This window comes from Marmota monax, unplaced genomic scaffold (genome assembly GCF_021218885.2).
Source record: "Marmota monax isolate L192 unplaced genomic scaffold, Marmota_monax_Labrador192_F-V1.1 WCK01_AAM20220418_F8-fsc00050, whole genome shotgun sequence".
Lineage (NCBI taxonomy): Eukaryota > Metazoa > Chordata > Mammalia > Rodentia > Sciuridae > Marmota > Marmota monax.
In genome coordinates, this window is record NW_026694552.1 from 1,555,693 (window position 1) to 1,578,791 (window position 23,099).

Genomic DNA, 23,099 nt, shown 5'->3' on the forward strand with positions numbered 1-23,099 from the left:
ATCCAAGAGAGAGAAGAAGAAATATCAAGGGCCTGAATAAATTGCTGAAAGAAGATTCCTGAGTTGCGTCTTCCTTACGGGCAAGGGGTCGCGACAACTAGTCCTTTATTCAATTAATTCTAAAGATAATATCTAAAGGTGGGTTTAGTATTTTTCAATTTCCATTGTACATTTGAATAAAAAGGACAATCTTTCATTGTCTTGTAAATATATTGTCTTTCTCAGGTTCATCGCAAGTCTGAATAGTTATATGATTCTCATATGGATGTTAACTAGTATAGCTTCATCCACCAATTATTTATTCCAGCCAGGAACCTGACAGTCATTTTCTATTTCTCAACTCTGCTTACCTTACATGTCTACTCATCAGCAGTTTTAATGTATTATTTGAATGATTGCTCTAAATATGTTTTACACTTGCAAAATTCTAACTAATATAACAAGATTTCTTCCCATTTTATAGTTTGTTTTATATAAGAAAACCACAGCTGGTTACAGTGGCTCAGGGGTCTGAGGCAGGAGGATTGGGATTTCAAAGCCAGACTCAGCAAAATTGAGGTGTAAAATAACTCAGTAAGACACTGTCTCCAAATAAAATACGAAATAGGGCTGGATATGTAGCTCAGTTTTTAGGTGCCCCTTAATTCAATACCCAGTACCAAAAAAAAAAAGGAAAAAGAAAGAAAGAAAGAAAAAGAAAAAAGAAAAGAAAACCACAAATGCTGGTAAGTCTAATTTTCAGTGAGAATATATTAACATCATTTTATTAATAAAATTTTCATCCAACAATAGCTAAACCTGGTATCTTTCACAAAATCCACCTCCAAGAAATGTTATCAGATTTCTACACTGACTTAATAATCAAATAAACAGCAACCTGGTACAATGATGAGGGGGATATTAGTTTTGTGGAATAGATTACTCAAAATGAGAGAGATTGATTGAGCTACATGTAGTAGATAATGGGGATGCTATTTTGCAATTTCCAGTGTTTGTTTTACAATTACCTGATTATTAAAACCGCTAATAATTTGTTAAAAAATAAATTTAATATAACTGAATTCTTGGAGAATGAAGCAACTAGACTTTCTATCTCAGAAGACCATCACAACATAAGGAGATTGTGGCAGCATATGTATTATATTCCTACATCTTCCTCCATTTTTAAATATAATTGTTTGTTTCACTTGTACATTAGAATTACATAACTGGATTTAACATTACCAGTGTTGCTCTTCATGAAAAATTATAGCCCATACTATTTATTATACCATGTATTTGTTGTTATCATGTAAAGCATCCAAGTGAAGGAAGACACTTGGTAAACATTATTATATGATATAGAAAATGTTTCATCCTATCATTAATATTTTTTCATTGCAATACATGCTGAGACCACATCGATATCTACTAGTACAATGAAAGACAGCAAGAATGGGAACATATTTCTGAAAGTATCATCTTTTATTTCATCTGATACTCCAAAGAAAAATACCATTAGCCCCATTAGTTCCCACTCAGCCATCTAAATATTTTCCCACAGATGAAAAAGTGAAAAAAAATCTAAAAATCTGATAAAATTAATCTTAATTTGAATAGTTCAGAGAAAAAGGTAAGACAAGAAATAAACATTCATTTTTTATAGCATAGAATATGTTACACTGTATTATTTATTACAAAATGGGTAGAACAAACTATAGTATAAGTAGGTGAAGGAAAACTGTTATAACATGTAGAGAACAACTGTCTAGAAATTATTTGAAGTAGAGTGGACAGAACTGATAACAAATTGTCAAGAAATCAGTCATATTGAGGGCTGCAGTAGTTTTACAGAACATTTTTCCATATCATTTAAGACTGGTGATAGAGAATTAATTTATTCCAATAATTCATCTTTTCAGTCATTCGTTTGTGCACTTCAGATATATACAAAAATGTATCCTTGCCCCCTTTTGTCAACACCCAGAATTTATTGTTTGTAACCTCTATATGGAATATATACTAAGTTTGGCAAATACCCGAAAGAGATGAGAGATCAACATATATGATAAACTCATTGTAAACTATACTTCTAGAAAAGGCACCCTATTTTTTTCAATAGCTTTCTAGTAATTTTCATTGCTAAAATAGAATACCACATAGTGTGCAAATTATAAACAATAGAATATTTTCTGGCTTATTGCACTGAAGGCTGAGAAGGCCAATATTGAGGGATTCCATCTGGTGAGAGCCTGTCTGTTATGTCATAACATAAAATAATTAAAAAAAAGCATCACATGGCAAAGTAGCACTAAAATAAGAGGAAAAAAGGGGGAAGGAGTCCTTGTTTTATAATCTAACCACCTTTTAAAGCCTGCCACTCAGCGCTGTAAGAGTAGCAATTTAACTTATTAGTTTTGAATGGGATATTTAAACAATAGCAGTACTTTAAGAAAGTACCCCATGGAGAAAAAGAAGATAAGATACACATACATTATTGGCGGTGTGTAAGTATACACTTGAATGACTAAACAAGAGATACATTAAACACATTTTACTCTTCTTGTTAATCCAATAGCATGTTAAATTCTTAATTACGGTAGCTGCATATGTCCATTAATTTTTGTGATTCAAAGCTATTAGTTAATGTAATTCTAAATACAACCTACTTGAAGAGTGAGACTGATTTTTATATTTTTGAGATACAAGTGTTAATTTATAAGATAAACTTAAAATATTTTGCAACTTTTTTTGTTCCACTACAATGGTTAAATGTAAATAGCAAAAAATCAGGTATTATTTCAAAACTGAAATATTATCATTAGAATTTAAAAAATGATGCCATTTCCAGTGATTTACAACACATAGCTAATAAAAACTATCTACAAACCTATTTGTACCTTTGGAAGTGTTAAGTTTCAAAGTATTATCAACAGAATATAAATCATGTAAAGATCTAATTATAAGAACAAAATTTTCTGAAAAAAATTCTGGAGTAAACATAAAATGATCTAAAATTTTATATCATTATCTTATTGCTTATGTAAACATTTCAATATCTGAACAGAACACCTGTAAATATACAATGTTTATTTAATCCACTTGTTAATATTTTCTGACTTGCAATTTTCATTTGTAAGAAATAGAGAAAAAGCCAGGTGTGGTGACTCACACCTATAATCTCAACAGTTCTAGAAGCTGAGGCAAGAGGGTCACAAATTCAAAGCCAGCCTCAGAAACTTAACACAGCCCTAAGCAGCTCAGTGACATCCTACCTTTAAATAATATATATATATATATATATATATATATATATATATATATATATATATATATATAGAGAGAGAGAGAGAGAGAGAGAGAGAGAGATAAATATATAAAGGGCTGGAGGTGTGGATCAGTGGTTAAGAGCCCCTGGGTTCAATATCCAGTATCAAAAAAATACAAATGGCTGGGGTTGTGGCTTAGCGGTAGAGCAATTGCCTTGCCAGTGAGAGACCCTGGGTTCGATCCTCAGCACCACACAAAACTAAATAAGTGAGATAAAGGTTTAAAAAAGAAAAGGAGATAATTTTTTTAAAAAAAATACAAAGAAGTAGAAACAAATATTTTTGTAATGAATATATTTATCTACTTAATATAACAGTTAATACCTTACAATATTATTTATAACCTCTAAATATTTGGAACCAGGGCAGTATGTATTCTTGTCTTAGCCTCACAAGTATTAGGCTTAGGTAAGGAGGCTCTTTATTATCTAACTTGCACAAAGATAGGTCCTTTCTTAATATCAATATTGCATCAAAAGTCTATCAAGCTAAAAAACTTGCACCCGTCAATTGTATTTCCCAAGACTTCAGGGGTTGACACATTTAATGGGAATGATCAAGAATAAGTTGAGAAAGAAAAAATAGTAGAACAAGGCTAGAAACTGTGTTCTACAAACCATTTGTTTTTAGTTCTGGTCTCATATTTCTTAGTCTTTAACCCTGCCAGTATATATTACATATGCACAACACCTTTGGTGACTGTTTGAAATGTGAATCTTGGGATAGTTAAATTTTATAATTGTATAAAATGTGCTGAAGGTCATTTTTTCCACAGAGAATAGCTTATTTTATTGGCGATTTGATTTAGCACAGTTCATTTCATATAAAATGGAACTTAATTAAGAAAACTGAATATAACAATTATAAGTTTTCTGTTTTACTATCATATGATTGTGTTCATGCAAGTAACAATCATCAAACCTGTCTTTCTAAGCATATAACAGAGCACCACCATTCATTTGCAGTTCTTTATATGTAAATTTTATCATCAAAACATATTTGACTTTAGCAATGTAAACATATGCTATAAGTAAACTTTAAAAGGTAAAAGTGTATCTTACTAATGAATAACTCAAACAGAACTGAGAATTATCACGACATAATGAAACATTATATAATACTGCTTCAATAATTACTACAACTTAATAAAGTACACACAAAGGAAAGAGAAACAAGAAGTGTAAACTATAAAAACAATGTTAAAATACTGAAGGATATGCTGAAAAATTAACCACAGAAAAACAATGGGAAACAACAAAATGATGTAGTGAAAACCAAATTTGGTTTAGTAGTTATAGCAATAATATTTTTGCAAAGGCCTTCTTTATGCACTCTGACCAAGTATTTTATTTTTGGTCTCCTTTTTAAAGAGATATTATTGTGGTTAGTCACATAAGTTGGTACTTTGTGGGAATTTCACATTTAATGTCAGTTGTGGGAATGTTATCCCCACCAAGGTTTTTCATCTCTAAATATTTTTTCCAAATAATCAAAAAAATTAATTATCTTCATGAAAATTACCATTATAAAGTCAGATAATTTCTAAATTAATTTGTGTTAACAAAATAAATGCAGGAAAAGGTGTATATACAAGTGCTGAAAATATTCAAAAAATAAACAAAAATGTTCACAGTTATCATTACTGTTGATCTGTTACTTTCTGAATAAAATTAAATAAGTTATTAAAAGGTCAGTGAGGACATTCAGTGCCACTTCAGATTTGTCTCTAATATACAAATAAATTCTATATGTTGTACAAGGCAGACTCTATTTTTCTCTTAAACATAATTAAGTTATAAATACTTTTAAATTCTAAAACCACTTATAATACTGTAGCAAGCAAAACAAATTTGCTCTCAATGCTCTCATTATATTCCAGTTTTATCTACAAACATGAACATTTTTCCATGTTTTCTCAAACTATACTGATACAAAAAAGTCTAGAGAGTTCTGTTGGTTTCCATAGACAAATTGAAAAACGGGAAAAATGAAACTGAAATATTTTATCTTTTTAAGTGTGTTTAGCATGTCAAGCAGCATTTAACACAGCAAGTTTCTCCAAGCTATTCATAAACACCTGTAAACTAAAATTATCTGTGAGGATAGGTGTTTCAGACTCCTGCCCCCAAGCATATATATTATTTTGAGTCTATGAAGGGCTGTATTTTGAAAGCAGGAAACAAGCCTAGCTGCCCCTGTTTTCAGTGTCATTATACCTTGGTATTGGAAATATGGAGTGAATCATCTACTGAGGCTTGCAGAAGGTGATAGAAATTTTTATATTTTGGCAAATCCTGGTATCCTGACTTCCACCACTGTACTATGGTCTCATCATAATAAATCAAAATCTGGAAGAATGTGTCAATAAGAAGAATACAATCTGCAAAAATGCTGCTGCTATCAAGAAGAACCAGCTATGGTGGTCTAATAAAAGAATATGCATATATAATAGGCTGAATCATGATTAGAGACTAGGTGAAATCTTGACACATAAAATTATGATGATAGCATGAACTTTCATCAGGAATATTGTAAAAACTTGCAAGAAAGGAGATCTTCTTAAAGGAAATATACACTGTGGATAAAGAAATTTTCTGAAAATCTGAATGAAATTGATAATCTTTGTGATACTCTTTAAATCTCTAATGCAGTCCAATGAGCTGTCTGTTCAGCCATCTGAACACATCTGGCTCTTCCTCTGTTTCCACTCTACATATTGCTAGCTGGGTCATAAGAATGGCAGCTGACTCCTGGTCAAAAGATGCACAAATGTTTTGAGTTTGAGCATCTGCCCAGTTCCTAGTAATGGTGGTCAATCTGATGCATCTCTGCCCACTTGCATGCTGATACTGTGTCACAAACTGGATTGCACCATGTCCACCTTGAAGAATTGGAGCATTATGCTGATTAACAACCTCAAAATACATAGCTAAGGTTGTAGTGAGATAGAATCTGCATAACTTCCATTGACAAATGCCACACATTCCTATCACATTTTGCAGGCATATAGGGTCCTTTTGAATTGAGAGACACACAGGGTCCAATTGCTCCTGAAATTTTTATTTCCCTTGAAGTATTTATTTCTAATGCACCACCAAAACTCATTTTAAACTGTCCATGAATATCTTTGGGAAAGACTGTTTGAAAAGTTTGTTTGATAAGGAAGTGTTAAAAGAATCTCCCATTACCATGTATTCACCAGTAAGGTTGGAACAGCATTTTTTCTGCAAGAGACCTGTCTGATCTAATGCACATGCATAGATGTCAATAACATGACGAGTTGTAGCAGCTTGATTAGCCAGTTCTTCAAAATGCTTGGGTCCTTTTTAAACGTATTTGACATTGTCTTTTTCAATATCATTCCATGATCTTCTAGGCATTGTCAATTCATCTCCAACCACCATTCTAGCTGCCTGAATAGCAAGACCACCCATGGACATCATAATATGAGCACCAGCGTTGGGGAAAATACACTTGATTAGTCCTACAGCTATGCAAAGTGCCATTTCTGAGGTACACAAAGGTCCCTTTCCCTGTAATATAGGCCAAGGGTCTCGCTGCTGTTCTCCCAGAAGATATGGGAGATTCATGTCTATATTCTGTACTGGCTATAAAAAAATCTATTGGATGGATGTGGCTGCTGTACCTGAGGACCACGTGTTGCTTGAGTAAGTGGTACTCTAGAGGGTCCCAGCATCTCCTACAGTTGTTTGGCAAACCATATTTTGTTCTCTTGAAGACATAGCTTTTTGAAATAGCTTCACATACAAGTTTATGAACCTGCACATTCCTCCCAAAAGTAATAAGGCAAATCAAAGCTGTAGGTGATAGGAGACTTAGTGATATCTGCATGGATTCTTTTAAGGCTTGTAAATCTTCATGTTCCATGCAAGTATCAACCACATAGAGGAATATCAAAGGTTTCTGAGGACCACACAGAACTACATATTCAATGCTAGAGAACTGAGGCAAATGTTCAGCATATTGATTCAGTTTACATATCCCAGCATAAGTAGATAGAAACTGATATTTTGTTTTGTTTTGTTTTGTTTTGTTTTGTTTTGTTTTAATTTTGAAACTGATATTTTGATAACAAAAGTTGCAAGACCAGAGCTTTGCTCAATAATCCACTTGACACAAAGGATTCAAAATTGTTTTTTTATTCATTCAACTAATATTTATTGAACTTACTGTTGTAGAAGAGGTACTAAGCTGAAAACATAGTGGATATTAAACAGAAGTGAAAAGGTTGTAAAAAATAAAATAATAAAATTGAAATATAAAATTAAAAAGTTTTAAAGGGTGAGCGGGCTAGATAATCTCATAGATTGCAAGTCCAGTTTAGAACCATTAAAGGAAAATCAAGGTTTTGAGGACAGAGCACACTGCCCCTTGACTGTCACTCAACAAACCAGGGTAGAGAGCTGACCATCCAGAGTATCAGATTATATTTTTTTTTGCATTACAATTATTATTACACATATACCAGACTTTTTCATATCTTTGTTTGTATATGAAGTATGTTCACGCCAATTCATGTCTTCATACAAGTACTTTGGATAATGACGTCCATCACATGCCACTGCCTTGCTAACCCCCTGCCCCCTCCCTTTCCTTCCCACCCCCTTCCCTATCTAGAATCCATCTATTCCTCCCATGCTCCCCCTCCCTACCCCACTATGAGTCAGCCTCCTTATATCAGAGAAAACATTTGGCATTTGTTTTTTGGGGATTGGCTAACTTCACTTTGCATTATCTTCTCCAATGTTATCCATTTACCTGCAAATGCCATGATTTTATTTTCTTTTATTGCTGAGTAAAATGCCATTATATATATTTGCTGCATTTTTTTATCCATTCATTCACTGAAGGGCATCTAGGTTGGCTCCACAGTTTAGCTATTGTGAATTGTGCTGCTATAAACATTGATGTGGCTGTGTCCCTGTGGTATGCTGTTTTTAAGCCCTTTGGGTATTGTCCAAGCTGGGTCAAATGGTGGTTCCACTCACAGATTTCCAAGGAATATCCATACTGCTTTCCATATTGACTGCACCAATTTGTAGTCCTACCAGCAATGTATGAGTGTACCTTTTCCCCCACATCCTTGCCAACGCTTATTGTTGTTTTTCTTCATAATAACTGCCATTCTAACTGGAGTGAGATGATATCTTAGAGTAGTTTTGATTTCCATTTCTCTGGTTTCTAGAGATGTTAACCTTTTTTTATATTTGTTGATTTCTTGTGTATCCTTTTCTGAGAAGTGTCTGTTCAGGTCCTTGGTCCATTGTTGATTGGGTTATTTGTTTTTTTCAGTGCTTAGCTTTTTGAGTTCATTATATATCCTAGATATTAGTGCTCTATCTGATGTGTGAGGGGTAAAGATTTGCTCACAGGATGTAGGCTCCCTGTTAATCTCATGGATTATTTCTTTTGCTGAGAAGAATCTTTTTAATTTGATTCCAACCCATTTATTAATTCTTGGTTTTAATTCTTGTGCTATAGGAGTCCTGTTAAGGAAGAAGTTGGAGCCTAATCCCACATGATGGAGATTAGGGCTTACTTTTTCTTCTATTAGACACAGAGTCTCTGGTTTAACTCCTAGGTCCTTGATCCATTTTGAGTTAAGCTTTGTGCATGGAGAAAGACAGGGGTTTAATTTTATTTTGTTGCATATGGATTTCCAGTATTCCTAGCACCATTTGTTGAAGATGCTATCTTTTATCCAGTTCATGTTTTTGGCACCTTTGTCTAATATAGGATAATTGTAATCTTGTGGGTTAGTCTCTGTGTCCTCTATTCTGTACCATTGGTCTACTAGTCTCTTTTGGTGCCAATACCATGCTGTTTTTGTTACTATTTCTCTGTAGTATAATTTAAGGTCTGGTATAGCGATACCACCTGCTTCACTCTTCCTGCTAAGGATTGCTTTAGCTCTTCTGGGTCTCTTATTTTTCCAGATGAATTTCATGATTGCTTTTTCTATTTCTATGAGGAATGCCATAGTAATTTTGATCAGAATTGCATTGAATTTTGTATAGTGCTTTTGGTAGTATGGTCATTTTTATAATTGTGCCTATCCAAGAGCAAGGTAGATCTTTCCACCTTCTAAGGTCTTCTTTGATTTCCCTCTTGGGTTCTATGGTTTTCATTGTATAGATCTTTCACCTCTTTTTTTAAAGTTGATTCCCAAGTATCTTATTTTTTTTGAGGTTATTGTGAATGGGGTAGTTTTCCTCTATTGCTTCTCAGAGGATTTGTCACTGATATACAGAAAAGCCTTTGCTTTATAGGTATTGACTTTATTTATATCCTGCTACTTTGCTGAATTCATTTATTAGTTCTAGAAGTTTTCTGGTGGAGTTTTTTAGGTCTTCTAGGTATAGAATCATATCATCAGCAAATAGTGCTAATTTAAGTTCTTCTTTTCCTATACATATCCCTTTAATTTCTTTCGTCTGTCTAATTGCTCTGGCCAGTGTTTCAAGAATTATGTTGAATATAATTGGTGAAAGAGGGCATCCCTGTCTTGATCCAGTTTTTAAAGGGAATGCCTTCATTTTTTCTTCATTTAGAATGATGTTGGCCTGAGGCTTAGTGTAGATAGCCTTTCCAATGTTGAGATATGTAAGGATTCAAAATTGTGCAACAAGTATTCCTACTACACAAAACATGTTCATATTGAATGTGTGTTAAATCAGGCCTTTCCTTCAGTGGTGTAAAGAGAGCTGCAACTGAAATAACCATTCTTGTGTAGCTTCCAGTTGAATTCATGGCCAAACATTTCAACTCAGTCTAACTCCACTCCTTCTCCATGCTGTTGGATGAATTCCAAATAGGTTGTCATTGTAAAGTTTGATTCTTATTTCATACTACCCGGCCTATAAGATCCCCTGTCATTACAACCTTGTCCTTGCAAAGTCAGTCCTCCCCATCTAGCAGTACACATAATGGCACTACAATCAAGACCACCTCAGCCCCACCAGCTTATGAGCATTTTTAAAGTTTATAAATAATCAATTTAATATGTATATTGCTGTTTTGTAAATTCAAGAATAAAAATGTATCATGATCAATGAGCACATTTTATATGGATCCATTCTGTCTTTAGGCAAATGTGCCTGACTTTATTTCTACTGGAGGAAGCATGAGTAGGGTAGCATAACATTTTAATACCCACAATGTAAAATATTTCATTTAAAAATCAATAAAGACAAATAAATTATATGAATTCCTTTTGTTTCAAACCTATTGGGTAATATCCAGTAATGCATCAACATGAATCAGTTTTTCTTTGATTATTGGTTTGTTTGTTGCTTGCTTTTTTAGGCTTGTTAGTTTTGTTTTGTTTTGTAGCATTGGGAATTGAATGCAGAGCTGCTCTACTAGTGAACTACATCTGATACTTTTCATTTTTTATTTTGAGACAGGTTCAGCTAAGTTAGCTAAGTTACCAAAGCTGGCCTCAACTATGCAATCCTCCTGCTTTATCCTCCAGAACAACTGGATTACAGGCATGTACCAACACACTCAGTTTTTGTTTGTTTGTTTTGTTTTTTAAATTGAAGTTATTTTCTTCTTCCTTGAGTGAGAGTGGAATAGAAAGGAAATAATAAAAATTAACTTTATCAGGCTCAAAAAGAGGAAATGCATTTATCCTTGACTTTTATTGCATTTTAACAGATACTATAGCTCATCAGTATCTATTAATCAGTAAAGAGATTAATCTCTGTGCCTAAGTGTGAAGTACAAATGGATTATTTCCATAATAGTTACTATAATGATTTATATTTAGCTGTCTCTTTTTTGTAATGTGTTATTTTCATTAAAGGCATATAATCACAATATTATTAAGCTTTAAATAATTAGAATATTAATAAATTGTATTAATTATTTTACTGGGATTGAACAGCACTCTAAATATGACCTACATCCCTAGTCCATTTTTTAAAAATATTTTTCAGTTATATATGGGCACAATATCTTTATTTTGTCTATTTATTTATTTTTTTTATTGCTAAGGATTGAACCCAGTGCTCACATGGGTGAGGCAAGCACTCTGCCATTGAGCCACAACCCAGCCCCCTCTAGTTCATTTTTATTTTGAGACAGGGTCTTGCTAAATTGTTGAGGCTGGCCTCCAACTTCTGATCATTTTGTCTCAGCCTCCCAATTGGCTGGGATTACAGTTTTATGTGCCCCCATGCCCACGTTAAAGTTTTAATATTTTTAAAGTTAGATTCAGTGTTTTATTTTTCATTTTTTTCCACATTAAACATGGATTCAGAGAGAAAGAAAATATTTTTAACCAGGACTTCTTTTTCACTGACACTTTAAAATTGTTCAAATATATAGGAGTACAATTTGATGTACACTTTTACTCATTTAGTTTTTCACATATACTCATTATATGTTTTTCACAAAAGTATTGTCTGATAAAACCATTTTACTCCAAATTCATTTAGATGATAGCTTTTTCTAAAAAAATGAATTGTCTAACATTCATTGAAATTAAAAAATTTAAAAGCATTCCAATAATCACAAATTTTCATATTCAATATGATAGAATAATATCTTTCATAGTATTCTGATTATATAAGGTTTCATAACAAAATCAAAGCAAAACTTAATTGCTTATAACAACAATACTTATGTATGATGGCTTCTGTTAGGATTTGGGAGAAATTTTAGATAGGAAGTTCACACATAATATTTCTCCATATGACCCAGTTTTTTTTAACTTTATTTTATTTATTTATTTTTATGTGGTTCTGAGGATCGAAACCAGTGCCTTACACGTGCTAAGTGAGCTATACTGCTGATCCACACCCCCAGAACATGACCCAGTTGTTTTTATATGATCCCTGATGCTTCAGCCTTCTGAGGACTTGACAGACTAACTTTCAAGGTGGTTACACCTAAGATTGATAAATTGGTATTCTGTTGTCATGTGTGCCATTCCATTTTGTTACTTGAAAAAAATCATATGACTCTACGAATGTGGGAAACCCTTTTGTGATAAGGCACTAACAATCAATATTATAGACCTCATTCAATAGGAAAGCACTATAAATGCATTAAGTGTGGGGGTGCCATTCACCAGAAATCAGAATTTCTGACATATTTTACAATCTATAATGATCAAGAAGTTTGAGGATGCATTGTGGATGATTTTTGGATGCTAAGATGGTTCCAAATCATCCATGACTTCTGATATTCATATCCTGTTGTGATCCACTTTCACATTGAATCATGGTTATATTTGTGACAAATAAAATGTATTGGAAGTAATGGTGCATGATTTCCCACACTAGGTCATGAAGGAAATTGTAGCTTAGAAAAGACATGAAGGCCTATTTTTATCTTTTAAAAATTTTAAAATATTTATTTTTGAGTATAAAAAGAGTAAAACATTGATTTCTCTTAAAAATTTAACTGGTTAAAAGAGAGAAACATTGTAGTGGAATGTATAGAAATTATTTTTTTGTGTCAAATTGAGTTGGCTATTGTACTGAGATAATTAATCTACCATTAAGTACTATTAGAAAAATATTTTGTACAGGTGGATGACATTTAGTTAGATGTTAAAGATGTTTAAGATTTAAAGTCAAATTTTCCTTATAGAAATGTAGATTATACACACACACACACACACACACACACACACACACACACAAATATATCTATTACATGGTAATAGTAACAATGCTTTAGTGAAAATTATATATATATATATATATATATATATATATATATATATTCTGATTATATAAGGTTTCATAACAAAATCAAAGCAAAACTTAATTGCTTATAACAACAATACTTATGTATGATGGCTTCTGTTAGGATTTGGGAGAAATTTTAGATAGGAAGTTCCCATATGTAGGTATATATATATATATATATATATATATATATATATATATATATATCCATGTAACGTGATTATAATGAATCTGAACCATACTATTGATGTTATAGTCATAATGAAATAATGAAATCATAGCACAATGCATTACTGATGTTTGTGGAAATGTTGATGAAAAGAAACCTACTGTAATTGTGTACAGTATGTAATACTTGATAGTGCTAATAATTTGTTATGCTACTGGTTTATATATTCATTACAAAATATTTTATCATGATTTTAGAGCACACCCCTACTTATAAGTTTACTGTAAGACAGAATGCTGTATTAAACTAACAGAAGTTTTTTTTTTTTTTTTCCAACTTGTGCTTACCATGATTTTTTAAAAAAATTTATTAGTTATTGATAGATCTTTATTTATTTGTTTGTTTATATGTGGTTCTGAGAATGAAACCCAGTGCCTCACACATTCTAAGCAAGTGCTCTACCACTCAGCCACAACCCCAGCCCCCTCATCATGATTCTTGATTGTATCACTTTCTTTTGTGATTGATTTAAACTTATATTGTTTTGCTCATTATGACCCTCAGGCAAATAAGATATACCGACATAACCTAGATTTGTAGCAGGCAATATCTGTTAAACTACAACTCAAAGGAAAGACTACTGACTCCAGTTTAAATCAAATTAAAGCTAGCTTGTAATTTCAACCAGCCGGGGCTGTCTCTCCTGAAATCCCTGGGAAAAGAAGATAGCACCGCAGCTCTCTAGGAACACAGCTTTATTTTATGTTATGCTACTGGTTTATGTATTCCTTACAAAATATTTTATCATGATTTTAGAGCACACCCCTACTTATAAGTTTACTGTAAGACATTAAACTAAGCACAGAAAGTTGCAAAAAGGTGGGTGTCTTGAGAACTTACAGATAACAGGATTTTGACAAGCATAACACAAAGGCAGGTAGTATGTTAATGGTCCAGCACTTAGCAAGTAAATTTAGGTCCCAACATCAGAATTTATGAGGCGGCACTAGAGTTTCAGAGAGGATCACTATCTGACCAGGCAAAGCCAGAATTTATGAGGTGCCACTAAATTTTCAGAGAGGGTTGTTATCTGGTCATGGAAAGCCAGACATGGGTGAGTTCAAGGCACTGGCAGGAATTCTAAGCAAGATTAGAAACTGGAGTAATTTATAGTAAAGCCAAAATTAGCTTTTCATGCCTTTGTGACAAGGTGGCTCCTAATCTTAAGAGGGAATTAGGCTGGGATTATCAATATTATTGAAATTTTTGTGTTTAACCTGATGTTTGCATAATTATGAAATTGTCCAGTGATGTATTTCTCAGAATACATCATATCTTCATCCCTAATAAACATATGACTCTCTCTCTCTCTTTCTCTCTCTCCTTTCTCTCTCTCTCTCTCTATATATATATATATATGTATATATATATATATATATATATATATATATATATATATATAAAATTAGTTAATTTTCTCCAGAGAATGGAAACAATAGGATCTATGCATATGTATGAAAGGAAGACAGAGCAAGAAAGAACATTTTCTTAATGCTAATAGAGGCAAAAAAAAACTAACAAACAAAACAAAAACCAAAAAGTTTTGTTCTAATTGAAGCATAAAAACAGGGAGCAAATGTCCCAGGTTAAAGGCAATAAGGCAAGAAGAGTTTCCTCTTACCCAAATAATAGTTGACCTTTCTGTTCTGCTCAGGCATTAATCTGATTGGATGAGGTCTACCTACATATGGGAAGGTAGTCTGGTTTACTGCTTTTATTTATTTAAATGATAATATTATCCAGTAACAACCTCACAGACACACCTTGAATAATGTTTGACCAAGTTATTTATAAAAACTAGCTACCATCAGGTGACCAGTTGCAAAAATGAAGACATTTTCCTGTGTGTATGTGTGTGTGTGCATGCAAAATAAACATCAACCAGGGGCTTTAATTCCTCTTTTGAGGAAGAAGTTAACATAGTTAACATGCTTTTGGCTATATGTAAAATAGTTGCCAAATGTGAGTCAGAATAGTGACTGATGTTTTCTTTATTCAGAAATTAAGCATGGCTTAAGTAAATGTGTATGTGTGAAAAAAGGAAGGACTTGTGATGTTAAATAAATTGCTGTATAGGTCAGGTAACCAATGCCAGGATTTTGCCTGCTGCTACGTATGCCTACTTCAATTATCCTTTTTGAAATTGGCCAAAAATAATGCTAGGATAGTTTCAAAGATCCAAGGGTCCCCTTTGTTCAGGGATGAGGATAGAACTCAGAGCCCCACATATGCTAGGTATTTATTGCCCTTTGAGGAATACTATGATGATCAACTATCAAACATCTTCAGTATCTGCAAGTCAGACTAGTCTGATTACTTATTAGACTCCATTAATGAGGATACAGCTCTCATCATTTAATCATGTCACCTCTGAACATTCCTGAAATACATAACACATGAGCTTTTCAGAGGATATTATATATGAAAACTTAACACCAATCTAACTGTTGGAGCCCTTTCGAACTCTTATCTTAAAGATACAATATTAAAATAACAGTCTTTGCTTATGCAGCTTGTAGCAATAAATTCAACCTTATCAAATTTCATGCTCTTCTCATCATTATGCCATACTTTCACAATTTGGATGTTTGGTACCCCAAAAAGCTCATGTGTGAGATGAAAACGTTTAAAGGTGAAATGATTATATTATGAGAAGTATAATCTAATCAGTGTTTTAATATACCAATATGAATTAACTAAGTGGTAACTGTACATGTGTAGGGTGTGACTGGAGTAAATTGATCACTGGAGATTATGCCTTTGGAGTTTATATTTTGTCCTTGGTAAGTGGAAGTCTCTCTCTCGCCTTCCTGGCTTTCATGTTCCAAGCTGCTTTCCTCTACCACATCCTTCTGTCATGGAATTCTACCTCATCTTTAGTTATGGAGTCAGTCAACCATGGACCAAAACTCTGAAATTAAGTTAATTAGCCTATTACTTAGACGACCAAACCTTTATAAAATAATCCTTCCTTCCTCTAATTGTTCTTGTCAGGTGTTTTGGTCACACTAATACAAAGGTGACTAAAACATACATCCTTAGTATTTATTCCAAGACGTATTTTACAGACTCAACTTAGAATTAGAAAACTGATATATGGAGTCTAGTACACCTTCAAGTGGTTCATATTATATATTTTAGGAGCCTTCTAGAATTTTATCTCATGTCAAGTCCAGAATTTATAAAGTATGTATGGAACAGGAGGGTCCCAAGGAGACTCAGCATTATTTCTTATGGCAACTACTTCAGAGGAGGCCAATAAAACTTTCCTCAGGCAAATCAGAATTAATCTTTCCAAATAAGAGGTGATAAGATTTAAATGAGCAAGTAGATGAGCTACTTCCACTGGGGCATGAAGAGATCTCTCCCTCTGGCAAAGAGGATTCATCAGAATTCAGAGATTTATATCCCAGTTTCATAATTCTCTCCCCATGTCTCTATTGTAACTTTCACATCCCACTTATTTTAATCACTTTGACAGTAGATAACCTACAACACTAGTAGGAGTTCAATTTACACTATAATTGTTAGGTTGGTGGCGGTGACTTGCAGGAAAGCAACCTCAATCAGGCGCCAACAGAAACGCCTATCAATCAGTGAGATCTCCTGTCAACGAGCAGGAGCCCCTGGCCAATCTTGGAGTTCAGCCAACTCCCCTGGGACAAGGGACTCTAAAAACACCTTTTCCTGTCCCAAGCCCTTCCCTTCCTGCAGTAAGCCCCCATAAAAGTCCAGTCCAGTCAAGCTTCCATGCAGTTTCTCCTCAGACCCTTCTCCTGTCCATTCTGTAGGTCTTTTTGAGTTGCACCTAGAAGTCATATCTCAATAAAGACTAGTTCGGTGGCCTCTTTAAATCTGCCTCCTTTTGTTGCTGCCCGCCTAGCCTGATCTTACAATAATTAAGCCATTCGCAAAACAAGAGTCTCAATTTGGTTTTTAGCAATCCTAGTCCTGTGGCTACAGGACATAAATTTCTTTTTTAGGCCACATCAAAACGTTCAGGTCATTTATACAGCACCATATCAGGGAGTTAAAATCCCTGAACTTACCTTGTGTTAAATGCCACTAGGATAAACTAACCAGTTTTAGTATAACAGATTCGTTTGCCAAAAATATTCTAAAGTATCTGGATGTGGTGGCAGACACCTATAATCTCAGGTATTTAGAAGGCTGAGGCAGGGGAAGAGTCCAATGTCAGCTTGGGCAATTTAGCAAAACCCTACCACAAAACAAAATAAGAAGGGCTAGGGACATAATTCAGAGATAGAGCACCCCTGGGTTTCATCTCCAGTAATGAAAAACATATATTCTGAAGTGTTAAGCAGCAGTTAGCTATGGACATGGAATAGTAAGTATTGACAAGGAAGGGCTATGGTAAATGCTACACTTGAGTTGATAACTAAGTTCCTATACTGCATGGAACAAATGGTCTTTAAAACATGGGAGAGGGGCTGGGGATGTGGCTCAAGCAGTAGCACGCTCGCCTGGCATGCATGCGGCCTGGGTTCGATCCTCAGCACCACATACAAACAAAGATGTTGTGTCCGCTGAAAACAAAAAATAAATAAATAAATATTTAAAAATTCTCTCTCTCTCTCTCTCTCTCTCTCTCTCTTAAAAAAAGACATGGGAGATAAATAGCCTCAAAGGGAGAATCCAGACTTTTAGACTCAGGAGAAAAGATGGATGAATGCAGTAAGAGTTCCCTTCCAGTCAGTAAAAATATGACTAGTTCTGACCAGTCTAGGTGACTGACAATTGCCTTTTCCTTATTATAATGTCATTTACATCTCATTGAAATTGAGCTTTGCTTCTTCCATGGGCTTTACTTGGGCTATTATGGGTAATAAGCATGTGTATTGCCAAAATAGTTACATAATTAGGACAGGTAACTAGTAGGTTGAATACAGTTACTCTGGGTGTTTAAAACCCAATTATAGGGATCAAAGAAACACAGGGCCAATTCCTCTTTTGTAGGGTCTGTCCACTCTTTCTCACCTTCACTTTGCTTATAGGAGAGTGTACTTTGACTAGAAAGCCAAGTCTAGAAACCCCAGAATCATCTCATGATACTCATGTCTAAAATCATGTTCCTCTAGAACCACTCTTGATACCAAAATCTGTATTAGAGTTCTCCAAAGGGTAAAAAACACAATACAATAGTAGTAGACACATACATAAACACACACTCAGAGAAGTATTAGCCTTTTTGTCTTATTCAGGTAATCAATTGATGGTATTATGCCCACCCACATTAGGGAGGACAATCTATTAACTCATTTTTTTGGTATAACTTTAAATCTCATCCAGATATACCCTCAAAGACACTAAATTTTACTCAGTGTCTGCCCACCTCTTTACTCAGTCACATTGACACATATAATTGATCATATAGGGTGAGTAGTATTGTAGCATTGTTATTTGTAATAGGGAATAAAGGTCCTGTTGTAAATCATGCCTCAAATTCTGAAATTGACTTTCCAATTGAGTAATAGGTTGAGGTTGGGTGAATTTTAGAGGGCATGTGAAATTCATCTGGAAAAAATAAGAGACCCAGAATAGCTAAAGCAATTCTAAGCAGGAAGAGTGAAACAGGTGGTATCGCTATACCAGACCTTAAACTATACTACAGAGCAATAGTAACAAAAACAGCATGGTACTGGCACCAAAACAGGATGAATGGATTTAAAAAAGTGACCTTTATACACAATGGAATATTACTCAGCAATAAAAAAGAATAAGATCTTGGAATTTGCAGGGAAATGGATGTCATTAGAGAAGATTATGCTAAGTGAAGTTAGCCAATCCCAAAAAAAGCAAATGCCAAATGTCTTCTCTGATATAAGGGGGGTGACTCAAAATGGAGTTGGGAGGGAGAGCAAGGGAGGAAGATTACCTCTAGATAGGGAATAGGGGTGGGAGGTAAAGGGAGGGAGAAGGGGAATTGTATGGATGGTAAAAGGAGACCCTCATCATTATACAAAATACATGTATGAAGATGTGAATTTGGTGTCAACATACCTTATATATAATCAGAGATATGATATAATGGTATATTAAGAATCTTAATGCAAAAAATAAACTCTAAATTGTATTAAAAGTATTACTGGATATATATATATATATATATATATATATATATATATATATATATATACATATATATATATATATATATATATATATATATACACACACACACACACACACACACACAAACAAACACAAACACACACACACACACACATACACTATAGGTCATTACAGTGAAGGCATAGAAGGAAATGAAAAATAAGATACAGCCAGGCATGGGGTGGCTCATGCTTGTAATCCCAGTGGCTCGGGAGGATAAGGAAGGAGGATCATGAGTTCAAAGCCAGCCTCAGCAAAGTCAAGGCACTAAGCAACTCAGTGAGACCCTGTCTCTAAATAAAATACAAAACAGGGCTGGGGATGTGGCTCACTGTTAAATGCCCCTGAATTCAATCCCCAGTACAAAAAATTAAAAAAAAAAAAAAACATATATCACCATGAAATGAATTATGGTAGAAATATGATGTTAAAGACTCTTTTGGTGATATATCAGAACTAAATGGGGAGAATGATTTTGGACATCAGCAGAAAGATAATCTTTGCTTCAAAATGGCAGAACCCTTAGCTTGTATTCACCTATTGTGCTAAAGGATAAATTATAAAAGATTAATTTATACATTTAGGTGAAATTTCCAAGTATTGTATACAATAAGCAGCCTGATTTATACATCCTACTTATAGCAAAATGTGAGAGTGAAAAATAAATTGGGGATAGAACTGTTAAATAATAAGAAAAAAAAACTGATAAAATAATGATTTTTAAAAATACTCAGCTTGTACAGATGCTCTGGAAATAGGGCAAAGTACAGATAGTTTCTAATTTATGATTCAGCTTACTAGTTTTTGACTTTGTGATTGCGAAAAAGTGACAAACATTCAGAAGGCAGAAATTGTACAACAAATTTAGAAGTTTATTATTTTCTTGAGCTAACAATATGTGGCATGGTACTAGTGAAATGCTGAGCAGTGGCAACAACCCTTGCTTTATTCAGCCATATGACTAAATTGGGTAAATAACCAATACTCTGCAGTATACTATGTTGCAAATCAATGACATTTTTTATAGGTAAGGTGTATTAAATGCATTTTCAACTTATGATGTTTTCAAGTTGCTATGGGTTTATGAATATATAACCCAATCATATATTGAGTAGCATCTGCATACAGCTGCACAATCTTTCACTGAAGAGATTGGGCATGGAACTCATGGATGCAATTAACCATGTCAGTACAAGCCAAGAATACAGATGGGCTAATCCAGGTTGCATCTATGCAGAAGTTTATTGTGTAATAGTATTGATCTTCTTGACCACAATTTTCCAGAATGTTGTCTTAGAAAAAAACACTGCAAGCTTGAACTGAAGGGGACAGAATTAGGACAAAATGAAACAAGGCCATCAGACTTCAGGGATTTGATAGGCAGAATTACTCAGGAAAAAAACATGTGCATCTTTTAAGAAAAAGGAATAATGATCTTAAGGACAAAACCAGATGAGCAGGAAAAGAAGTAGAGTTTGGTAAGGCCTTCTTGGGCCCAGAGAATGGTGTTGAGCAATAGAGTATTATTTTAAGGACCATGAAAACAAATGGAATGTTCCCTGCTGGGTGTCACATTTGCTTGAGAACAAAGAATCCTTTATGTCTTTCATTTTCACCCTTTCATAGTGAATATGTCTATCCTATGCCAATAGCATTGTAGTATACAAGCAGATTTGTTTCCTAGTTTCACAAATGGAGATAAATTTTGCCACAATGTAAATGACACTCAAGAGTCTCTCTCATACCTTATTTATATAATTAAAATAATAAGGTTTGAATTTTTTAGTTGATTTTAAGATAAGATTTTGGAATTAGAGTTAATGCTGTAATTAGGAATTAAGGAGATGGTAGAACATGAAGAATGTGTTTGTACATGGTATACATATAAATTTTGGAAGGTAGTGGGAAATTGTACTGAGCTAACAGACTATAGATACAGTATTATATTAGATGTAACCACTATATCAGTGTTAAATTCACTGCTTTTATATGCCAGATAAAGTAATGTTTTCTTTTCCTTTCTTCCTCCCTCATACCATGTCCTGTCAATATTTCTTTAAAGATTAAATTGACTTCAATTCCAAATTGAAATTTTGAAGGCTTTAAATTTTCATAAAATATATTTACCAAAACATTATCAAAGTTACTGTAAAATATATTATCTCAAACTTATAACTGCTAAAGTTGTGTGTACAAGAGACCATCTGTGTTAAGAAATACACATGGAAGTACAGTCCTTAGCATGTGTAGCTTACTCTTAGAGGCAGGCAGAGAGAATAGAGATGAAGATCAAGCCAAAGCAGTAGCAACTGTGTTCAAGGCAGGTGAGCCAAGTGAGAGGAAGGGCACATGCATTGAATTGATTGTACCCATTCTGGAAACTGAGTGGAAGGAAGCGTGCTGTGGCCCATCTAGCCATCCTGGAGATCAAGCAATAGAGCAGAGCCTGGGTGAGCCCGGCAGCAGCCCCCACCTTCCCTTCAAACACCTCAGACCCCGCTCCCTCCCTGCTCCTGACCCTGCCCCTCCGGAATCACACTGGGCAACACTGCACAGCTCCATCAGGGCTGCCTCTGTGATCTCACAGAGCGGATCCCCTCCTGTTGCCAGGGCACCCCTGTGGGCTTCAGGAGCCAGAGGCAAGCAGGAGGCCGCCCTGAACAGGAGTGTGGGCTACTCAGGGAAGTGGTGTCTTAAGGCATCCTGGCCTCCCTGCAGAGGAAGATTCAGCTCCAAAAAGCATGTCCACAAGGGCTGTGAACCACAGGTGTTCTGCAGAGCCTCAGGTGCAGGGGAGCACCCCTTTCCCTCTCCTGTCTTAGCCCCACTCTAGGCTCCTGATCCGCGTGGCTCAGATCCCTGGACCAGCCCCAGCACCTACAGTCCTGCCATCCGCCCGCTGCTATTCGCACCCCAAGGTCGAGATCTTGGAAGCCCTCCACCAGGTGCCAGCACCAGTGCCAAGCAGTGACTTCCCCACGATGGCTCTGAAGCGCATTCACAAGGAGCTCCTTGACCTGGCTCGTGACCCCCCTGCCCAGTGTTCAGCAGGACCAGTGGGAGATGACATGTTCCATTGGCAAGCTGCCATCATGGGGCCCAATGACAGTCCCTACCAGGGAGGGGTCTTTTTTCTGTCCATACAGTTTCCATCTGATTATCCCTTCAAACCACCCAGGATCACGTTCATCACCCGAATTTACCACCCTAATATCAACAGAAGCGGAAACATTAGTCTAGACATCCTTAGATTTGAGTGGTCACCAGCGCTGACAATCTCTAAAGTGCTGTTGTCTATCTGCTCTATGTTGTGTGACCCTAATCCGGATGATCCTTTGGTTCCTGAAATTGCTAAGATCTATCTAAAGGACAGGAAAAAGTATGACAGAGTCGCTCAAGAGTGGACTGAAAAATATGCCATGTGAATTACAAATATAATGCCAATGCCAAAGTAATAAATCCAAAATTGGCAATTCAATTAATTAGTGGTCTTTTGATTACTTTCTATGGAGTGAGGTCTTCCCTCTGGCTCCATCCTTCTGTACAATTTTCAAGTCTGGGCACAAAGGAAGGGGAGGGGCAGGGTTAGAGAGAGGAGGAGCAGGGAGGAAAGGAATATGGAAGAAGGATGGGGAGGAGGAGGGGAGAGGGGAAAGTGCTAAGTTGGTGGAAGATGTCTGGGGAGTAGGAAAGTGGAGATGCAAGAAA

General features: G+C 34.9%; 1 protein-coding gene and 1 pseudogene across 1 annotated transcript; one reads left to right on the forward strand and one right to left on the reverse strand.

The window, feature by feature from the left end:
• Positions 1-5,337: 5,337 nt before the first annotated feature.
• LOC124076799 (protein transport protein Sec23A-like) lies at positions 5,338-10,152 on the reverse strand (annotated as a pseudogene).
• Positions 10,153-22,372: 12,220 nt separating this feature from the next.
• LOC124076769 (ubiquitin-conjugating enzyme E2 D2-like) lies at positions 22,373-22,816 on the forward strand. The gene has a single exon (XM_046420851.1). It carries the CDS (start codon positions 22,373-22,375, stop codon positions 22,814-22,816), a length of 444 nt encoding a protein of 147 aa, XP_046276807.1.
• Positions 22,817-23,099: the final 283 nt, after the last annotated feature.

Coding starts and splice junctions, on each gene's coding strand:
- LOC124076769 (XM_046420851.1), top strand. CDS start 22,373: ATGGCTCTGAAGCGCATTCACAAGGAGCTCCTTGACCTGGCTCGTGAC.